This window comes from Hibiscus syriacus, unplaced genomic scaffold (assembly GCF_006381635.1).
Source record: "Hibiscus syriacus cultivar Baekdansim isolate YM2019G1 unplaced genomic scaffold, ASM638163v2 tig00112673_pilon, whole genome shotgun sequence".
Classification (NCBI taxonomy): domain Eukaryota; kingdom Viridiplantae; phylum Streptophyta; class Magnoliopsida; order Malvales; family Malvaceae; genus Hibiscus; species Hibiscus syriacus.
Genome location: NW_024063379.1, coordinates 650,389 through 671,538, shown reverse-complemented (window position 1 = coordinate 671,538; position 21,150 = coordinate 650,389). Strand labels below are relative to the sequence as shown.

Sequence of the window (21,150 nt, the reverse complement as noted above, 5' to 3'; positions counted from 1 at the left end):
ATCTCCTTTGTGAATAGTGCAGGGATAAAGAGTTTGTGACATGATGTAAATATGAAAATGTTGTTTATAGTTTATATATCAATGGGAAGAAGTGTGGATTTGAGGAAACTATTATTTATCCTTCCCAACCTAGTTTGCTCTATCCGTGAACGACAAAGTTTGAATCTTTGATTTTACTTAAGGAATTTAATGCATCATCTCATTAGACCAACTAGTTATCGATAAATAATTCTAATTTTTCAGCCTCTCATTCTAACCCTCAATCATCTCTAACAGAATTACTCTACTCTACCAAGACTTTTCTTCCGAACTCTGGGTATTTTGATTGTTTCTGTTGGCGACTTCATCATTCTTGCTACACCCAATTGAATTTTTAACTTTTAGTACTTTTTCCAAAAAAAACCTTTAATTTTGGAAAATCCTCTTAGTTTTGATTTAAATATAGACTTGTTATTAGACATGTAAGAGAAAATTCAAATATTAGTCTTGTGCACATGAGATTTGATCCCAAAGTTGATATCAGTTGATTCCCCTCATTTGAATATATTGGTTCAATTTATTTTTTATTTTCAATAATTAATGTATTTCTTTTTTTTTATATTTTTTTCCATTTTTTACTTTTTAAAATTTATAGAACCAATATCAAATTAATCTCCTTTGATAGTACTGAAACTATTGCCAAAGTCAATTTTATAAATTTGAACCAAAAACTCCAAACAATAAAAAGCTGATGCTGCAGTTTACAAAGGACAGAACGGCTAAATTCATTAAAAAGAAAGAAAAAATAACACAAGTTCAGCAGTGACTTCCTTTAGGTGATAACATTGTAGTCAGTGAAAAACCTCACATAAAACTGGGGCAGATCGGTCCCTTGGAGAGACCGAGTCGAACTTCCATGCTATGGTGCAAGTCCAGTGGCCACACAGTCTCCGACTCTCGAGGATCTGCAACCAACCACCACTAATTTTAAACATCCGCTAACCCACAAAATATGTACAAAAAAGTCGCAAGAAAAAGGGTATTTGTATTTAGCATGTATTGTTATACCATTCAGATAATCCTCAAAACCAAAATCATCTAAAGTTCCTGTCAAAGCTTCCAACCCTAGCATTGAAGATAGGAGCAATGGCCTCTGGAACCTGCATAATTTTCAAAAGAAAATACATAAAACACATCAAGCAGTGAATTCGGAATCTGGTAATTGCCACTAAAGACGTCATACACCATATATACATCTTGGTGTAATCTTAGTTCACTCTATAGAGAATTAGGGTTTTCTACTGTCTGGTCAAAATCCATGCTCTCTCTAAAACAATTAAAGAAAAAAATTCATTACTATTTAGATCTATGTTCCCAAACATAAACAAACACATGATATTGCAAATGCGTGAAGCCTATACAAAATGGATCATTAATGTGTCAATCAAACTTTTTCTAAAGATACATAACCTTAAACATGATTATAACATGGAGAAAAATAAAACATAGTAAAGTAACAAGAACACATGTACACCTGTATCAGCACAGGTCTTGATATTTCTTCCTATGTCAAATAGATACAGAAATTTTCAAAAAAGGAAAAAGAAAAAGATGCAGTGATGTTTTAGAATAAAAACCATAATACCAGCTCAATCCATTTCTTAATTTGGATATGACACGAAGATATGTGCTTCTTACACATAAGTCTTCTCTTCTTCATCATTTGGATTCATTTGTTATATTCTTGTCATGGTCTATTCATTCGTACCCAAAAAGTACCAAACACCTATCTTTTATAAATGCTTAAGGGTTTGTAAGAAATCCTTGAAATAGAGAGGAGTCAGGAATGCGAGATCCTTGAGTGACTAGAAATTGGGAAGAAATCTTAGAGGATACAAATTACTACCTTAGAAAAGATAGGAATTCTAGAAGGCATGCCTCAAATAAATAGTAAACTTGTTAGAAAAGGATCAAGTTTATCTATCGAGCATTATGACAAGGAAGATCAAATAAAAAGTAATTTTTTTAAAAGAAAAATATCAAGTTTGTCTGTCGAGCATTATGGCAAAGGGAAGCCACGAGACAAGGATAAAGGTTTCTAAAAAATGGGTAGAAACTCTACACATATAATACGGATTGTTAGCTCAAATTTCCTAACTCTTTTACTTCATGTACTTGCCATGTACGAATTATTTATATTCTCCATCGGCACTTAATTTCTAACAATATTTCACTTGGTTGGCAATTTCAGTTTATATTTTTCAAGAACCATTAACCCCTTAGTTTTCTTCACCAGTTTGAGCTCAAAATAATTATTCAAGTTCTTTATTCTTATTCTCTTCCAACTTTAATCTCCATGTTTATGCTACTAAAGAACCGGCAGTGTAAAAGCACTCATAATTATCTATCAGGGAAGACAAAAATCTAATTATGCAGACAAGCCTAAACCAATTTGTTAAGCATCAACTGCTCAAAATTTGACTTAAAAAAGGAGCAGAAATTCCTTATGAAGACAAAAATTAAGGTCATACCGTGAGAGGATTTGCCTATCGAGATCCATTTTAAGTGGGAATGATGTTCCATAAAGATTGGCCAGGCCTTTCCTCTTCATCTCCTCCTGCGTTTTCTTCGCCTAAACAAAACCACCCACAAATAAATAGTATTCCAATCCTAATCTACCCTCAAACCCTAATTAAAAATCTTCGAAACAAAAACCCATAGAAACAACAATGTTTAATTTCATAAGAACTAAACAGCATCTGTTTCCCTTTTTCAATAATAAAGACCCTAGACTACTTTTTAAAATTATGTACTAAAGCGACTATGCTCAGGCGCGCGTTCGAGATCTGAGAAGTGAACGCAGAAAGATTTAAAAGAATACATAAACAAAAGAATAATAATAATTCTAATTTCCCTTCTAAATGTGTTCTCGGGAAACTAACAGGGGAAGATTACAGATTCATAAGCAGATTGGAGAGGGTGAGATCCGACGAGGTCGCTCTTAACGCCGTGGAGACCAAACCGAAGAGCGTCATTCTGGACTCCTCCAATTTCATGCTGAATCGTCTTCGATGCCTCCATGTTTCTCTGTTTTGATGTTTTTCTATGAGATTTTTGAAAACTCTGTTACGTGGCGCGGGGGTTATTAGTATCTTTGCAAGCAAGAAAAGGCTACTAAAGGAGAAGACACTCTTCGGATTATTCTCATTATAGATGAGCATATGTAGAACGAAGACTGTTTAATTATGTATTTATTTATTTATATATATATTATATTTTATCTTTATTTTTTTAAATTTTTTTACAGTTGGAGGTCTTTCACGGAAATTGTTCTTAACCTGACGTTTAGGGCAGTCTACTATCCTACCTCTCCTTACCCTATTGCATATGAGAATAGGGTTTTGTTGTTGTTGTAATACTACAATCCAATCCGATCTAACTCAAGGCTGTTTGTTTGCCTATTAATGGAACCATTTAGCGTTGAATGTTGAACAGTTCAGCATTCAACGTGTTTGTTTCGCACCTCTGAATGATTCAGTGCTGACTGATTAAGCAAAACAGTACTGAATGATTCAGTATCAAACAGCATGCTACATTTAGAATTAATTCATACAGATCCTCTGAATCATTCAGTATTTGAATCATTTAACGCTTAATCATTCTGAAGTAAACAAAAAACCCTAAGTCTTTTCTTCTAAAAAAACCCTACTATTTTAATAAGAGAAAATAACCTCAATGACCAAAAATGACTTATAATATATGATTTTAACCAACTTTTTTTGGATTTGCCAAAATGACCAACAAAATCGCAATACGAAATAAAAATCGCAACGCGATCTCCAGAATCGCAAATCAGTTCCCAGAATCGCAACGCGATTATGAAGAATCGCAATGCGATAGTACAAATTAGCATTGCGATTTTCCAGAATCGCAACGCGAATATGAAAATCACAACGCGAATATGAAAATCACAACGCGAACATATAAATCACAATGTGATTCTGACTGTCGCAATGAGTATCCGTAAAATCGCAACGCGTATTCGTAAATCGCAACGACAATACGTAAAATCGCAACGCGTATCCGTAAATCGCAATGCGTATCTGTAAATCGCAATGCGAATACGTAAATCGCAATGCGATTATGTAAATCGCAATGCGAATACGTATTCGCATTGCGATTTACGTAATTGCATTGCGATTTAGTAAATCGCAACGAGATTCTGACTATCGCAATACTGAATTTCAAATTCGCAACAGGTTTTAATTTCGCAACACAAATGTTTTGGGTATATAACTACGCAGCAGCAGTAACTCATAACCTAAATCCCTAAATCGCAACTCATTCCATCTCCATCTATCACTCTCTCCGGCGACATCCGTTCCTATATCCAACGACATCCTTCCCCATCCGGCAATAGGTTTTAGTTTCGCAGCTCGTTTGTTTAGTAAATTAATTTACAATAATGAAATCATCTAACGTTGATCATGTTTGGATAGATTTGTGTTTTGGAGGGTCATGGGAGAATGTTCATGGTGTTTTATAATATATGCCTTTACCCATGAATCTTCAACTAAAACTGTCATTAAAAAAGTTAACTTATGAAACTCTAATGTTACGTGTTGCAAATAAATTGAATTTAGAGCCCCTAAGTGGATTTAGGTTATCTTATCAGAGAAATGGTAAAGTTTATTTGTTAACTGACAATGAAGAGGTTGAACGATTCATTGCTTACATTAGTGTTTCAAGTGATGATGTTGTATTGTATGTTGTTAAACCTAGAAGTAGTGAAGTTGGGTCAGTAGCGGGTAGTAATCAACTAAGTTTTTCAACCTCAGTTTATGGTGCTCAAAATTTAATGGTTCCACCACAATTTCATCACCAAGCAAATATTGTTTCACCACATTTCCAATACCAAAAACAATCTCAAAACCCACAACATTTCCCTAATCCAAATCCCAATCAACTTTCAGCACCAAATTTCGGTTTTCGTATTGACCAGTTAGACGATGATGAGCCAACAGAAAAAATTGTGAGTACTAGTCAGTATTCGAAATTTGATCTTGGTCAATACCCGGACTTTGATCTTGGTCAATACTCGGATTTTGATGATTTTTCAGAAGAAGAAACAGACCTTGCGTGTAATGATTTTGATATTGGTCAATACCCGAATTTTGATGATGAAGCAACCGTTGCCGAGGAAGATGTTGATGATAATGAGGAGGAAGTTACGACTGTAAATGAACATGTTGAACATCCATTCTGTAATTCATATAACACTGAAGAAGAAAAAGAAGAAGAAGAAATCCCCAAAGAAAAGTCCCCGAAGAAAATGCCACGGGAGTATAACTGGAATATGCCAGAATTACTTCAGATACCGGAAGAAGAGTTGGTAAAGATAGCAGTTGATTGTTACACAAAAATTATTCGTATCAAGAAAGATGATTGTTTTGATACAAAGGAAGACTTGAAGATAGCTTTGTATACGAAATGTGTGGAAGATGGCTATCAACTAAAAGTTAACAAATCAAGCAAAGATCGTTTCGAAACAAGGTGTATGATTGACAAAAACTGTATGTGGCGTATGATTGCAAAGAGGATAAAAGATTGCGAAATGTTTCAAGTTAGGACTTTTATTGATAAACATACATGTTCAAGAACCCAAGTTTTTCCTCGCCATAAACAGGCAAACAAAAAGGTATTGGGTGGTTTTCTGGCTGAGTTAATGTTTTTGAATGGTAGGGTATATCGGGGACATGAAATTATGACTGACATGAATGCTCGGTTCAAGATTAGTATCTCATATTCTCAAGCTTGGAGAGCCAAATGTTATGCCTTGGAATTGTTGAGGGGGTCGCCAGAAGCATCGTTTGCCCAACTGCCGGCTTATTGTCAAAATTTAAAGTTGAAAAATCCTGGGTCGGTAACTCATATCAAAACAGATAGAGATGGACGCTTTGAGTTGCTGTTTATCGCCATTGGTGTTGCGGTTAGTAAATCAATATAATTTTGTTGACTCATTTTTGTTAGTTACATGCATTTCATATTTAAATGATTATATTTCTTGTGTATATGATTTTGTAGATTCGTTCGTTTATTAATTACATGCGCCCAGTTATTATAGTTGACGGAGCACATTTAAAAGGTCGATACGTTGGAGTAAACTTATTAGCAGTAGCCATGGATGCTAACAATGGGATACTGCCAATAGTTTATGGGGTTGGCAAATCTGAAACCTCTGATTCATGGACATGGTTTATGGGGCATCTTAGGGATTGCATAGGTCCTATTAGCAATCTGACAATCATATCCGATAGGGCAAACTCAATTGACAACGCTGTTAGAAGGTGTTTCCCAGATGCTTTTCATGGACTTTGTGGTGTTCATTTGTATAGAAATCTAAAATCAAGGTCTTCTGGTATAAAAAATCACAAATAAACATACTGGAAGGCTGTAAAAGCTTATCGAGAAGTGGATTTTAATAAGCATATAAATTGTTTAAGACGTGTTTTGCCTCAGTGTGCTCAAACACTAGAAGATGTCGGGTTTGAAAGATGGTCAAGAGTACATCAACTTAGAGCAAGATATGGTTTCATGACGTCTAATAGTGCAGAATCAATCAACGCTCTAAGTCGTCATTCCCGGAAATTACCCATTACTATGTTAATGGAGTTTTTTCGAGCCTCTATTCAACAGTGGTACTACAAGAAAAGAAACCATGCAGGTATTATTTCTTTAAATTCGTAACTTATCATATATTTTACTAAGTATTATTTATTTAAATTTACAGGAACATTGGAACATCGTGTTACACCATGTACAAAAACGTGTAGTTGTATGAAATGGCAAACATCTGGTTATCCGTGTGGCCATGTTATAAAAGTTTCTCTTCATTTAAACCAAGATGATTCAAGCGCATACGCTATGGATTGCTACACTACAGAAGTATATCGACAGACTTATGGCGAGATTGTCTACCCTATTCCACATCCTTCTGAGTGGGACATACCAGATGACTTACAAACAGTTTTGCCACCAGCCATGGACAGAAGGCTACCTGGCCGACCAAAAAGTCACGATCGTATACCGTCTAAGGGTAAAGAGAAGAAGAGATCGATATGTAGTCGGTGCAAGGAAAGTGGTCATACAAGGTTGACATGTGGATCACCAGTGCCATCACAATCATCTTTTCCTCTACCAAAATATTGATCCTCATCAAAATCCAAAGCTCATATGGTGTCAAGCAAAAGGCAATCAAAATCGCAATCATCTTTAAAATCCCAATCATAACCGGCTTCAACTTTTGGGACTGTTAACTTAGGTGAATTCTAAATGCAAACGTTGTATTATGTGGATTTTATGTGTGAACTTTTAACATTTTCAGTTAGGCATGTATTAGTAACTTGAGTTTGAAAATTGCTATGATCTGTTCAGTTGTTATCACTTATTAGGCATTCATTTGACTATCGCAACACGGAAATGACGTTCGCAATCATCTTAATGTCTATCGCAATGCGAAATGAAAATCGCAACGAGAGAATCGCAATGCGAAATGAAAATCGCAACGTGAAAATCGCAACGTGAAAATCGCAACGCGGAAATGACTATCGCAATGCGAAATGAAAATCGCAACGAGAGAATCGCAAAGCGAAATGAAAATCGCAACGTGAATTTAGTTTCGCGTTGCGATTTTGTCGTTGCGATTTTCATTTCGTATTGCGATTCTCTCGTTGCGATTTTCATTTCGCATTGCGATAGTCATTTTTGCCTTCAACATAATGTAGATTGAAATCAACAAAATCAACCATTACATTTCAGTCAATTAAACAAGCACAAATAAGAATTATGTTCACATCAATTAAACAAATCAACTTTTACAAATCATCTTTTACAAATCAATTAAACAATCAAAAAATAAGCAATAATTCTTATTTCCTCATCTACTATTGAATCAACTTTTGCAGCCATACATCATTTTCACGCAGCTCACTTCTGAGATTAACCTGCAGAAACCAAACATTTGCTCAAACAACACTTTCTACACATCTAAAACCTACAAACAACAAATTATTGAATTCTAGGTACTTAACCAAACATTTTCAAACCAAAAGCCTATAAACTTACCAATTGTTTATGGATATTTTTATAACGCGGAAGCAGGTAGGCAGCGTCTCGTATATATCGATCTAGCCATATAATGCCAAAACTACAAGCCTACTACAGCTCTATCTCTAACGGTGGGAGGTAGATACTTTATACTTCCTGTGATCAAACGCTCCAACGCCAAGCATACGAGAGGACCACAATCCCCTCTGGCTCCTTCCGTTTGTTATGGTGTGGTCTCGTCTATGCTAAATGTAATATTGAGCTTCTTTGGCTTCTTGTTTCCAGAACGAGTCCAATAATTTATCGCATCCAAGAATTTAGCCAAATGAGAGCTCCATCCCTTAATAATATCTCTTAAATCAGCCAATGATATGTAATTTATCATGCTGTCATATACTATTGCCTTAAGGGATGGGAGCTGAAGCTCGACGAGAAGCCAATGTTTACGTTCCAAAACAGGGATAAACACTTGCAATCATAAGTAATAATTCATTCATTTGCGCACTTATTTATGAATACTTTTAAACTCAATCTAAAATAAATACTAACCTTATCGACCTCCCACCATGCAGGATAAAGTTTAGCTTGTCCATTGCCCAACGCAAATGATTCATCTCGTTGATTCTTCAAGTGAACGGCGTTAAAAGACGTCGGCATAATTGTATATCGTGTATTTCTTTTATTTTTCTTAAGTTTCCTAATTATTAGAAGACGTGACACCCACGCATCGATATGTTGTTTTACAAAAAAAGACATATATTAGTGACTTACATAAATTTAAAAAAAATAATCAAATTGAAATATAAGAAAAATATAAGACTTACCCCTCCATCGAAATAGCCATTGTCTTCGACCCCTAATAATACACCCCACCAAGACCGATCAAGCAACAAATAGATATCATCGTTGAGCTTGCATATGTCAGTGAAACACCCCTGGCTCCGCTCATGTAGATAAAAATCAACTGCGGTCTTAGCTCAAAGGGTGTTATCCAGAATTGTGTCCGGTAGTTGTCTCCTCTCCACTTCAGATACCGGAATGGTACTGGCCGGTAACTCATACGAGAGCTAACTCTCATCCATCATGTCCGGCACGTCAGAGGGTTTCTCAAGAATCTTACATATGACGCCATGTGAATCGGGCTCTTGAATGGTGGGAGGGACCTCTTCAACGATGACAGTGGCCTCTTGAACGGTGGGAGGGGACTCTCGAGGAATGATAGGGGCCTCTTCAATGATAGGAGTGGACTCTTAAGGGATGACAGGCGAGTCGGGCTTCTTCTTGCGGTGTCTTCGCAATATTGGGGTATACGGAGACTTAATAGCGCGTGCACGCCGTCTGATGCGTGAACTCCGTCGTGCAAGAAAAACCCGACGTAAAGTATCCACCTTATCGGGCCGCTAAATAATTAAATACAAAAATCAGTAAATAAACAGACATGATATTTAAACAGTGAAAACAAAGACAAATATGTTTCAAACTTGCATTGTATTCACCCAAGTCATTATTCTATCATAGTTCACAAAATGCATCAGATAACAAAGACAAATATGTTTCAAACTTGCAACACTGTCAAGTTAGTATTTGTCTTTGTCTATTGGTTGAAGTAATGCAATTCATTCAAGTTTCAATTTGCAGAAGAATAATAGTTTCTGGAACTTAAAATCGCAACGTGAAAAATGACTATCGCAACGCGAAATGAAAATCGCAACGAGAGAATCGCAACGCGAAATGAAAATCGCAACGAGAGAATCGCAACGCGAAATGAAAATCGTAACGCGATTATAGTTTCGCGTTGCGATTTTGGTTTCGCGTTGCGATTTTGTCGTTGCGATTCTCTCGTTGCGATTTTCATTTCGTGTTGCGATTCTCTCGTTGCGATTCTCTCGTTGCGATAGTCATTTTTCACGTTGCGATTTTAAGTTTCGTGTTGCGAAAGTAAACTATTTCTTCTTCTACAAATTGAAACTTGAATGGATTGCATTACTTCAACCAAAAGACAAAACAAAGACAAATACTAACTTCAGAGTATTAAAGAATACACAGTTTAGTAGAATTGGCAGCAACCGAACAAATTTACTTTCAACCAAAAGACAAAACAAAGACAAATACTAACTTCACAGTGTTAAAGAATACACAGTTTAGCAGAATTGGCAGCAACCGAACAAATTTACTTTCAACCAAAAGACAAAACAAAGACAAATACTAACTTCACAGTGTTAAAGAATACACAGTTTAGCAGAACTGGCAGCAACCGAATAAATTTACTTTAACCAAAAGACAAAACAAAAGACAAATACTAACTTCACAGTGTTAAAGAATAAACAATTTAGCAGTATTGGCAGCAACCGAATAAATTTACTAAGCAATCTAAGTGAAATGGTTAATCTAAGTGAAATTACGAGTAAATTTATCTTCAAGTTAAATATGGAAAATCTTAAACTTACCTCGTTGCGTAGAGTATGAACCTCATTCTGCAACGATACTACCATCTCACGTAGAGCGACAACCTCACCACGTAAAGTAGACACCTCCACACGCCATGCACCATCGTTATCGCGTAGAGTACCGATCTCCTCACGCAAGGCATTGACCTCATCACGTAACTCCCTTGACTCATCCTGTGGAGGTAGAGGTGGAGAACAGGGAGATAGAAGTCGTGGCATCTTTGTCGGTCGCCTATCATGAGGTGATGGTGGAGAAGAGGCTCGATGATGTGACGGGATAGGTGATGGCTCTTGTTGTAGAGGTGTATAGTCGGGTCGATCAGGTGATGGCTCTGGGTGAGGTGATGGCTCTCGAAGTGGAGGAAGTGGAGGCTGCTCATCATTCGTGCCATCAAAAAAATGCTGACTAGCTTGCCACCAATCAGTGGCAAGCTCAGCCTCCGTGGGTGTCAGTCTCTGTAATGGAGTGTTGGCCTCCTACAAATATAAAAACTCAAACAAAGTTAAACGTCTACTATTAATAACTTGTTTATATATGATAGTATTTGTGTTAACTTACATTATTTATTGTCGCATATGGTATTAAGTCTTCCTAATCCAACAGACGTTTCCTCTTCCAGGAAATAGCCCTAGGAATATCATTTGAAGTTTTTAATGCATATTTCTGTATGCTGGGAAAGCCTCAAATATCCAAATCTACAAACAATATAATAACAAATATTAGTAATTGTTAAATAATTAATTATAAATTTTGAAAAACATTATATAGAAATTCTTACCTTAAAGGCCCAAACAAAGCCTGACAAAGTGTATTTCGACCCATCGCCACGCAAACTTTTGCGGTCATCAAAGGCAGACGACAACTTAGTCCAGGTAGCTTTCCATATATACGAACCCCACGGAAACAGATTCCATGCATTTAGGTCCTCTACCAATAATATTAGCTCCTGAGGAATAGGTTGTCTGGCCTCTCTACCTAAAAAGCCGGCATACAAAAGTACTAGAAGGCATATTTGGACAACATCGACGTCATTCATCCGAGTAAAACCATCTTTCTTATTAAACAATTTCTTCAGGTCGTCGACGTGTAAGTTCGGCTTCTCTATTGACTCATTAGGAAAAACCCGGGATAACCATGATGGGCGGGTGATATGACGAGTGTACCGACCTACATCATCGTGTCCGAATCGTAGACCAGTGATTAAGAAGAACTCCTTCCGCCCAAAACAAGTATACGCCAGTGGAAAATGAAACCATATCTCTTCCTCACCATGTTGTATACTGTCGGGTAGATCGCTAGTCATGGGCTGAAGCCACAAATGGGTCAAATTAGCATCTCCACCCGGATGCTGTACTCTCAGCCATGGCCTGAAGCAGGTTTCCTCAAAAAATTTTCTTTGAGCAGGTGAAAGCTTCGAAGCAATTATAGTGGTTAGGCTAACTTTATTCCTTAATGTTAATGAAGCCGAAAAAAATTTCTACAAAAACAATAAACATACCAAGTTAGATATACCAAAAACTACACTGTGAAGATATACCAAAAACAATAAACATAAAGAGTAGTAGTTTATTCTTGAAACTAAAATTTGCAACACTGTTTTGTCTTTTGGTTGAAATAAAAATCGCAACGAGAGAATCGCAACGCGAAATGAAAATCGCAACGAGAGAATCGCAACGCGAAATGAAAATCGCAATGCGATTTTGGTTTCGCGTTGCAATTTTCATTTCGCGTTGCGATTCTCTCGTTGCGATATTCATTTTCGTGTTGCGATTTTCATTTTCATGTTGCGATTTTAAGTTTAGAAACTATTCTTCTTCTGCAAATTGAAACTTTAATGGATTGCATTACTTCAACCAAAAGACAAAACAAAAACAAATACTAACTTCACAGGGTTAAAGACTAAACAGTTTAGCAGTATTGGCATCAATCGAATGAATTTAATAAGAAATCTAAGTGAAATGGTTAATCTATTATTGAAATTACCAGTAAACTTATCATCAATTTCAATATGAAAAACCTAAAATAATACAAAATTTTCAAAATAAAAATAATTAAAAAAACTAACCCTCGGAGGTTGATTTTCCATTTTTGAATGATTGTGAGGGATTTCTGAATGATTGCGATTTACAGATACGCGTTGCGATTTACGTATTCTCGTTGCGATTTACGGATACGCGTTGCGATTTTACGTATTGTCGTTGCGATTTTACGGATACTCGTTGCGATAGTCAGAATCGCGTTGCGATTTATATGTTCGCGTTGCGATTTTCATATTCGCGTTGCAATTATGGAAAATCGCAATGCTAATTTGTACTATCGCATTGCGATTCTTCATAATCGCGTTGCGATTCTGGGAACTGATTTACGATTCTGGAGATCGCGTTGCGATTTTTATTTCGCATTGCGATTTTGTTGGTCATTTTGGCAAATCCAAAAAAAGTTGGTTAAAATCGTATATTATAAGGTATTTTTTATCACTGAGGTTATTTTCTCTTTTAATAATTATGTTTTTTTGTCAGTTTTGAAAAAGTTTGGTTTTGGTCCCTTTTATGTTTTATCTCTCTTATATATCAATAAAAATAGTTAAAACTTTAATGTAACCTTTAAATTTTAAACAAAATACTAATTTGATCTTAAATTTATATAAATATTAATTTAATCCTCTAAATTTTATATAAAATATCAATTTACTACATTAATCCAATCAAGTTCACGTCGATGACCGCCACTCACCACCATTGCCAATCACCATCGATTGTTGTCACCAATTACTATCGACCGACGACATCAATGGCAATTTATCCCCAAAATTTTTAATTCATCCATTCTTAATCTTTTGGACGCAAATCTAATGTTTATTTCATCGGAAAAAACCTAATATAAAAATAGAAATCAAATTGATTTATTCTGTAAGAATATTATTTTCAATTTCCAACCCCTATGAATAGGAATCTTCAAAATCCATGCAGGGGTCATCTGCTCAATTGCTCATGCATATAGGAATAAACATGAGAACTGAATCCAATGAGTAATGACTCGATCTGATTCTATTGGATTGGTTTTTTTTAAAAAAAATACTTTGCTGATTACACCACCTTTTTACTGCATGCAACTACTAGACTTTCTAGAGTTTGACTTGTGGAATAAAATACTTTGGAAGATAGTGGAAGATAGTGGTAACTTTAAAGGTTTTACTCTGAATAAGAGGTTGATCGATGGACCGAGAAGAGTAGCATCACCTTGAAAATTTTAAACTTTTATATAATTTAAATATTTTGTTTATATTTTTTATTTATAATATAATCTCACAATCCCCTAAATTTCTAATATAACTTATCGATATTATGAACTCATCTTTGACTCCTAATTAGAGGTTTAGACTAAACTTGGGTACAATTAGAAGTTAACAACAATAACAACATTAACAATTTTCATGACTTCATGGAAATCTCCTCTAATTGTTCATCTTGTTTCTCACCTTATCTCACGTTGTTTCTCGTCAAGTTCATCATCATCCACGGGATCTTTCTCCTCATCTTCTTGGACAACTTCTTCACCACCAGATTTCGTGTCTTTATGAATCCAACCCTTCCTGTTCCGCTTGTATCCACATTTGTGAGCAGAATGAATATCAATCTTTCCGGATATAGGAACAGTTAGGTCAAGAGAGACATCAACTTCATTCTTCGCCTAAAAAAGCCACCCACAAATAAATAGTATACCAAATCCGGCAAAAGTGCTCCGATGGAGTTTTGGAAAAAAAATGGCTGAAACAGTGATTTGGACAAATCATTTTTTTGAAATGTGGTGAATATTACAGTAAATGTTGGAAGTCGGTCGGAACACCAAATGTCTTTCAGAAGTCGGCCGAAATAATTTGAAGTTGATTCGAGTCGAAAAAATTAATTTTTAAAGTCGATTTGAGTTTTGCAAACTCCTAATACCAATTTGAACATCAGAGGTGGAGGTGTTTGTGAGTCAATTCCATAATTTTCAAGTCTTTCACCTAAATCAAAGGTCGTAGTGAAGTATAAACCAATTTAATAATTAAAGATTTTCTCTATGTTTTTACCAAGTTAATGTTAAGCAATAAGAACAACGTAAATTTAATTCGATAGACTAATTTATTTAGTGTAAACTATACAAATAATCTCTTATATTTTTTATTTGTTCGATTTTTATTAATGGTTTACAGAAAAGTGATTTTGATCTCTTACTTTATTGATTCTTTCAGTTTTGTTCCATCAAGTTTTAACTCCCATAAAACCATCAACTCCCGTTAACCCATTAATTCTCCATTTACATTATGTCATCGAGTCGATACTTGAAATATTATGTCGGTAAATCAGTGCTTGAAAGCAATAACGATGTCAATGAACATCATTAAAATATATTTTTATCATATTCCAATCAACAAGTTAACGTCTAGCTCAGCGACGGTCAATTTTTAACAAAAAAACACTAGTTTGAAACATATAAATAATCAACGATTATTTTATAATTTTTAATAGTTGATTGACTTAAAAAAATAGTGTCATATAATCAAAAAACCATTTTGTATTATAATAGTTAAGAATTCAATAAAACAAGATACTATAATCGGGATTATTTATGTACTTTACCCAATAAATAAATAAATAAATATTTGAGCCCAGCAATTACCTTGCAAATCAATTCCTGCAACAATATTAGCGGCGATTTTCTTCACAGGTATTCCCAAACCCCACGTCCTGCCTCGATTTTATTTCTCTCCCCTTTTCTTTTTCTTGTATTTCAAATGATCGAAGATGTTCTTGTTACTTGTTTCTGGGTTTAGCTTAAACTAAATTGAATTGAAAAAAACATTATTAGTTGGCTGAATCAGAACTCTGCTCTCTATTGTTGATATTTCGAGATTTAGAAATAAAGAAATAACCTAAATTGAACTTAACGGTTGGCATAAAATTTGATCATAGAAAGATAAATATTTCATGTTTCCCGCTTGACGAAAGATAAATCGCCTGTGTTTTACTTTTATTTGGATTGAATGATATGCTTCTTTATTAACATTTTTATCCCTTACAGAGCGAAAGGATATTTTGATTCAGGACAGATTGGATAACTCTCTACTCTAGAGATAAGGAGTTTTTAGGCTTCATTTAGTAGGTAGGAAGGATAGAAAGAGGAAAATCATTTTTTTGTTAAATCTAATGGTGAAGTACTAAGTAGCACGTCTTGCTTTGTAAATCAACAATTAATATAAATTATCAACAGGGTTGGTTCAAGTGGTAACCAGTTTGATATCGCTTAAGCAAAGTCTCGAGTTCGGGTCCTTGTGTATGCAAAAAATCTTTGTTGGGAGATTCACCCACCAAAGTCAGGTGTGCGACACACAGGTCGGTTCGGATTAGTCAAGGCAAAGTCTTGGAACCAGGAAGGCAACAAAAAGAAGAAAACAATTAGTTTAAATCGTTTTCCTTTCTTACCCCTTTATTTCCTTCCTCGCTTTCCATTGGATAATTAAGGTTTATGGTAGAAATTTTGGAAACGGGTTTGGGATTTAAAACAAGTTATAGTTTCAGTCCCAAATCTACTTCTCATTTCACCTAAGTTTAGTCTAAACCTCTAATTAGGAGTCGAAAGATAAGTATAATATTACAAATTTAGGGGGTGCGAGATTAGATTATCAATAGAAAATGCAAAGAAAAATATATAAACTATATGAGAATTTGAAATTTCCAGGGGATTTGACCTCCAACACCCCTCGGTCCATCCCTGTTGATGATAAGTTTCGATATGCATTGAATTGTCCTTAATCTTTTTTCATTGAATTTAAATTCATCTCTGAGTTCTGTTGAATTTATTGTTCCTTTACGGTATTGCTCTGGATTTTGTAGATGTATGGACAAAATTACCAGAGTTTTGCGTCAATATCCAAATGTTACTCCCATTAGATGCTACATGAGTAGTTTTCAAGTAGCTTCTTTTTAGGCAAGTCACAGAGGAGAATGCTCTTATAAGTTGTATCTCGTTGCACAGGTTGTACAGTAGCCAGTAAAAATGGGAAGCAAAGGTCAAATCCCACCCCCTCATCTGAAGCGTCCTCTCCCTGGCCCTGGCCCTGTGCATCCTGACCCATTTGGTCCAGGAATTTTGCCTCAACCATGTCCTTTTCCACCTTTTGATATGTTGCCACCTCCGGAAATCATGGAACAAAAGATTGCTGAACAGCATGTGGAGATGCAGAGACTTGGTTCGGAAAACCAGAAGCTTGCTGCTACCCATGGGACGTTGAGACAGGAACTTGCTGCTGCACAGCATGAGCTGCATAAATTGCATGCTCAGATTGGAGCCATAACATCTGAAAGAGAACAGCAAATGCAGAGCCTTGCAGATAAAATGGCTAAGATGGAAGCTGAACTGAAAGCAGCTGAACTGAAAGCAGCTGAACCAGTTAAGGTAGAGTTGCAGAAGGCACATGTTGAAGCTCAAAATTTGGTTTTAGCTAGGGAAGAACTTATGTCCAAAGTGCATCAATTAAATCAAGATATCCAAGGAGCCCATGTAGATGTGCAACAAATACCTGCTATGATTGGAGAACTTGAGAGCCTCAAACAGGAATATCAGCATTGCAGGTCTTTTGTTTTTGTGTGTGAGCACTTTTGCCTATGGGTGTTTTGGGAGCAAAGTTGAAACCGATTTAAAGGAGAGGCTGCTATTCAACAGGAAATTAATATTTAAAACTTGTCTTTTTTTTTTTAAAGTTCACTGTAGATTTTTTGTTTTCTAAAAAGTTATCTCATCTTTTACCTAACCGAGCGAGTCTGGTCGTTTGGTTTATAGTGTTTCAGATCTTCCTTCTTGGATCTGTTTTGAGAAGTTCAATGCATTACATTTATGTGATTATCTATTCTTGTTCATGATTCATGCAGGGCTACATTTGACTATGAAAAGAAGTTCTACAATGATCACCTTGAATCACTTCAGGTGATGGAAAAAAAATTATATGTCCATGGTTAGGGAAGTGGAGAAGCATAGAGCGGAACTGGTGAATACTTCTAATGTTGACAGCAGAACTGGTATTCTTTGGTTCTGATCTTGTTTTCTTGATGTTTTTTTGCTTCTGCTCCTTTTTCCCCTTCTTTGTATTAACTCGGTAGATGGCCTGTATATGGCAAGCGAATGCAGTTGGGCACTATTGTATTGCCACAGGAAACAATGAGACTGGTGCTTCTGGGCATCCAGTTGGACAAAATGCTTATGGAGTTGGATATGGTATTCACAAGGTGTGTGTAATATTCCTTGATGGTTTTTCCTTCAAGACTCTTTTTGATTTTTTTTTTTTTGCTTGAACACTATAGTTTTATGTCATACATCATTCACAGATAGGGTTAAAGCTAAACCTATAGGAAAAGTAAATGGAAGTCACGTTATTTTGTGTATTGCTAAAGTTTATTTTTATGGCATAAATCTTTCCTAAGAAAAGTAAATCATATGATATTCTTAAAGAATCTGTTTTTTTTAATAAAAAAAGGAAGAATCTGGTGATTTTGTGTATTGCTTTATATGGTGCATATAATTATAGTTTGAGATTTCATCTTTCTTTCCTAAACCAATCCTGGAAATATTTATAGGGTTGCTGGCATAAATCTCTGTGCTGAAACACAAATAGGTTGTATGTGTGCAACTGCGAGTATGAATAACTACACGAAAAAAAACATGCGCAGACACAATTAGATTTTTAATTGTCAAAATTATTGCTATTTTAGGATAAAATACGTTTTCTGAAGTTATTGATTCAATATTATGATGATTGTATTTTGAGTTAGTTAATTCTATGCTACAGATTATAATGACATTCTTCTCATTGTGCATTTCAGAGACACGGTCCTCTACCATCAGCTTTTACCGGTGCAAATACAGGTGCTGGTGAAGGTGCAGCTGTTTATGTTGGAGCTCAATCTGTACCTGCTCCTACAAGGACTGGCTACGAGATGTCTAGAGGAGCTACTAATGACATAGCTACAGGAATTGGTTATGATGTGTCGAGAGGGACCGGTTATGAATCACACAGCATGCCCAGCTACGATGTGCAGAGAGGGCCTAGTTATGATGGTCAAAGAGGAGGTGCAAATGATGCATCTAGGAATGCAACCTATGATACACCAGCTAGAAGTCTTGCTCCGCCACATGGACGAGCAACATCTCCGAACAATGGACCTTATGGATCTGCTACAGCTCGTGCTCGAGCTAGAAATTCTGTTAGGAGATGATCGTTGTAGACCAGAGTAGCATGAATGATCAACCCTTTTTATAGTCTCATAACACACCTTTCTTTTTCTCTAATCATTCACATACGTTCTTGTATTGAGCAAAAGATGGAAGTACAATTCTTGTCTGATGGAGCTGAATGATGGACTCCACTAACCTGTCATCTGAGGCTTGTAAGATGGTGGACCGGCTTTTACACGGTTTCATCCGGGCTTGGATCGGATTCTAGGGTAAGTTTCCTATTCTAAGGTTATTGTAAGTTCAAGACAGGAGTCGATCGTCGTCGATTTCTGATCTCTTGTTCGATTAATCCAGATTGAATTTTGTAGAGGTCTACTATGAGGCAATCCTCTCAATTAATTGTTCATTCGCAAATGCTAGGTTTCAAACTCCTGACATTGCTTAAAGAAACTAATATTTCATTTCATTATGCCAACTAATTGTTGGTACGAAAATATATAAATAAATTAATTTTTCATGTTATATATTAAATGCACGTTGGAATTACTAAAATTAACTAATGAATACCACATGGGAGTTGAGTAAATATGAATATATTCAACATTGATATTTAAAAAGGCTAAGGGGAAAGCCTGTTCTGGCAAATTGAAGATACATAATTTGGTGGAATGGTAAACAATTTGGTGGAATGGTAAACAATTTGGTGCCCATTAAATTAAGCTTGGGTTTGGTGCCCATTAAACTTTAAGATACATAAACTTTTTTTTTGTCGGGATACGTTTAAGGGACGACAGTCTTAATATATAATTAAGGAAATACGTTACTGAAAATGTTTATATTTTTTTAACATTTTCGGTAAAGTGTTACCTAAAACATTATTTTTTCTATTAAAAATATTAATATTAGACGCTACCTATAATTTTTAACGTTTCCGGTAAAGTGTTACCTAAAATATTATTTTTTCTACCAGAAATGTTAATATTGAGCACCACCTATAATATTGTTTTTTCTACCGAAAATTAGGTAGCGAAAATAATATTTCCAGTAGAAAAAATAATGTTTTAGATAGCGTTTTACCAAAAATATTAAAAAAATATTAACATTTCTGGTAACGTATTTATAGAGGCATAACAATTTTTTTTCTTTTTCCAAGAGGCAAATCCTCAAAGTTTCAAGGTCAAATCTGGAGCTGAACTGTCTTCCAAGTACACTGGTTCATTAACCTCCACAAAATTCATATTTGAAGTTCCAGGTAGTACAAAACCTGGATGATCAGTGTTACTACCTGCTACTGCTGTTGCTGAGTGAGCTATCTGTCGGAAACTACCAGGCCACAACGGCTCAGCCTCATCATCTTCCATGTAGATTGGGACACCAAGATAACCATGTTCCACTATACCATTGTATCTGGTATCTGGTGTTCTTGGTGCCGCTGCAAAGGCTTGGTGTGTCGAACAGTGTGCTTTGATCCCCAATGATCTGAAGGAGGAGGTCGTGCCAAGCGGAGGCAGAGCCGTGAGACTGAGACCGGCGTACCCCATTATCATCGCCCGCTTCGCCAACGTCCTTTCTCTTTTATGGTGTCCTCCAAGAGCCTGAGAACTAAAGAATTTGCGGTGGCAGTAGTTGCAGGAGAAAATTCGAGGCATGGCCGAGGCTGAGGCCGTTGCAGGGTCAGTATTGATGCTTTCGCTTGTGCTTGACAATGAGAGTCCTACGGAGTGTCTCCCATGGCCATGGATATTGTTGAAGTACAGAGTTAAATCAAGTGGTACTGGCTCTGAATTTGTATCATTAGAGGACAAATTTGAAGCTACTTGGCTGCTAACATCCAACTCCACTTCTGGGGCATCAAGTTCCAGGTCAATTGTGGGTTTCATTATTAAGTTAGAAAGCTGTTCTACAGTATATATAAGCACTTGACTCAGTCACTCCAATCAACGTTTCTTCAGATGAACAATCTTCACCTGCATTTTATGGGACATGAGGAATACTTATAAATATAATACACAACCCAAAAATTTTGCAACCAAAAAAGAACATAAAGAAAGAGATGTTAGAGTTAGACAAGGTAAAGGAAAAATGAAGATAAGTAAAGAGATGTTTCAGTCCAAACCTCAAAAAAAAAAAAAAAAAAACCATAACTGATATCTGCAAAGTTCATTACCATGAGTAGGTAAACTAAGAAGGGAAGATGAGAACCATGCAAGTGTTATATATGCAAGTAGAGAGTAATATAGATTAGAAACAGCTAACAAAGAAGAGCATAAAATGAAGTATAGATGATGGATGGACGTGTTTACCATGAATAGCAACAACAAGAGGATGATCAAACAGTGGAATTGGAGACATCCATTTTCTTTGAATGGCTGCTCAACACAGGAGAGAGTGAAAGCATCAAGAGAA

General features: G+C 35.8%; 2 protein-coding genes and 1 pseudogene across 2 annotated transcripts; 1 reads left to right on the top strand and 2 right to left on the bottom strand.

The window, feature by feature from the left end:
- Positions 1 to 761: 761 nt before the first annotated feature.
- On the bottom strand, positions 762 to 3,093 carry LOC120182488 (cyclin-B1-2-like). The gene is made up of 4 exons (XM_039187459.1): positions 2,935 to 3,093; positions 2,511 to 2,611; positions 1,048 to 1,139; positions 762 to 944 (listed from the first exon to the last, which is right to left on the bottom strand). The coding sequence occupies exons 1-4, from the start codon at positions 3,058 to 3,060 to the stop codon at positions 844 to 846; spliced, it is 420 nt and encodes a 139-aa protein (XP_039043390.1). The 5' UTR covers positions 3,061 to 3,093; the 3' UTR covers positions 762 to 843.
- A 12,109-nt stretch (positions 3,094 to 15,202) lies between these two features.
- Positions 15,203 to 19,115, top strand: LOC120182471 (annotated as a pseudogene).
- A 785-nt stretch (positions 19,116 to 19,900) lies between these two features.
- On the bottom strand, positions 19,901 to 20,691 carry LOC120182491 (zinc finger protein 4-like). Its single transcript, XM_039187462.1, has one exon. It carries the CDS (start codon positions 20,622 to 20,624, stop codon positions 19,908 to 19,910), a length of 717 nt encoding a protein of 238 aa, XP_039043393.1. The 5' UTR covers positions 20,625 to 20,691; the 3' UTR covers positions 19,901 to 19,907.
- Between the last annotated feature and the right edge of the window lie 459 nt (positions 20,692 to 21,150).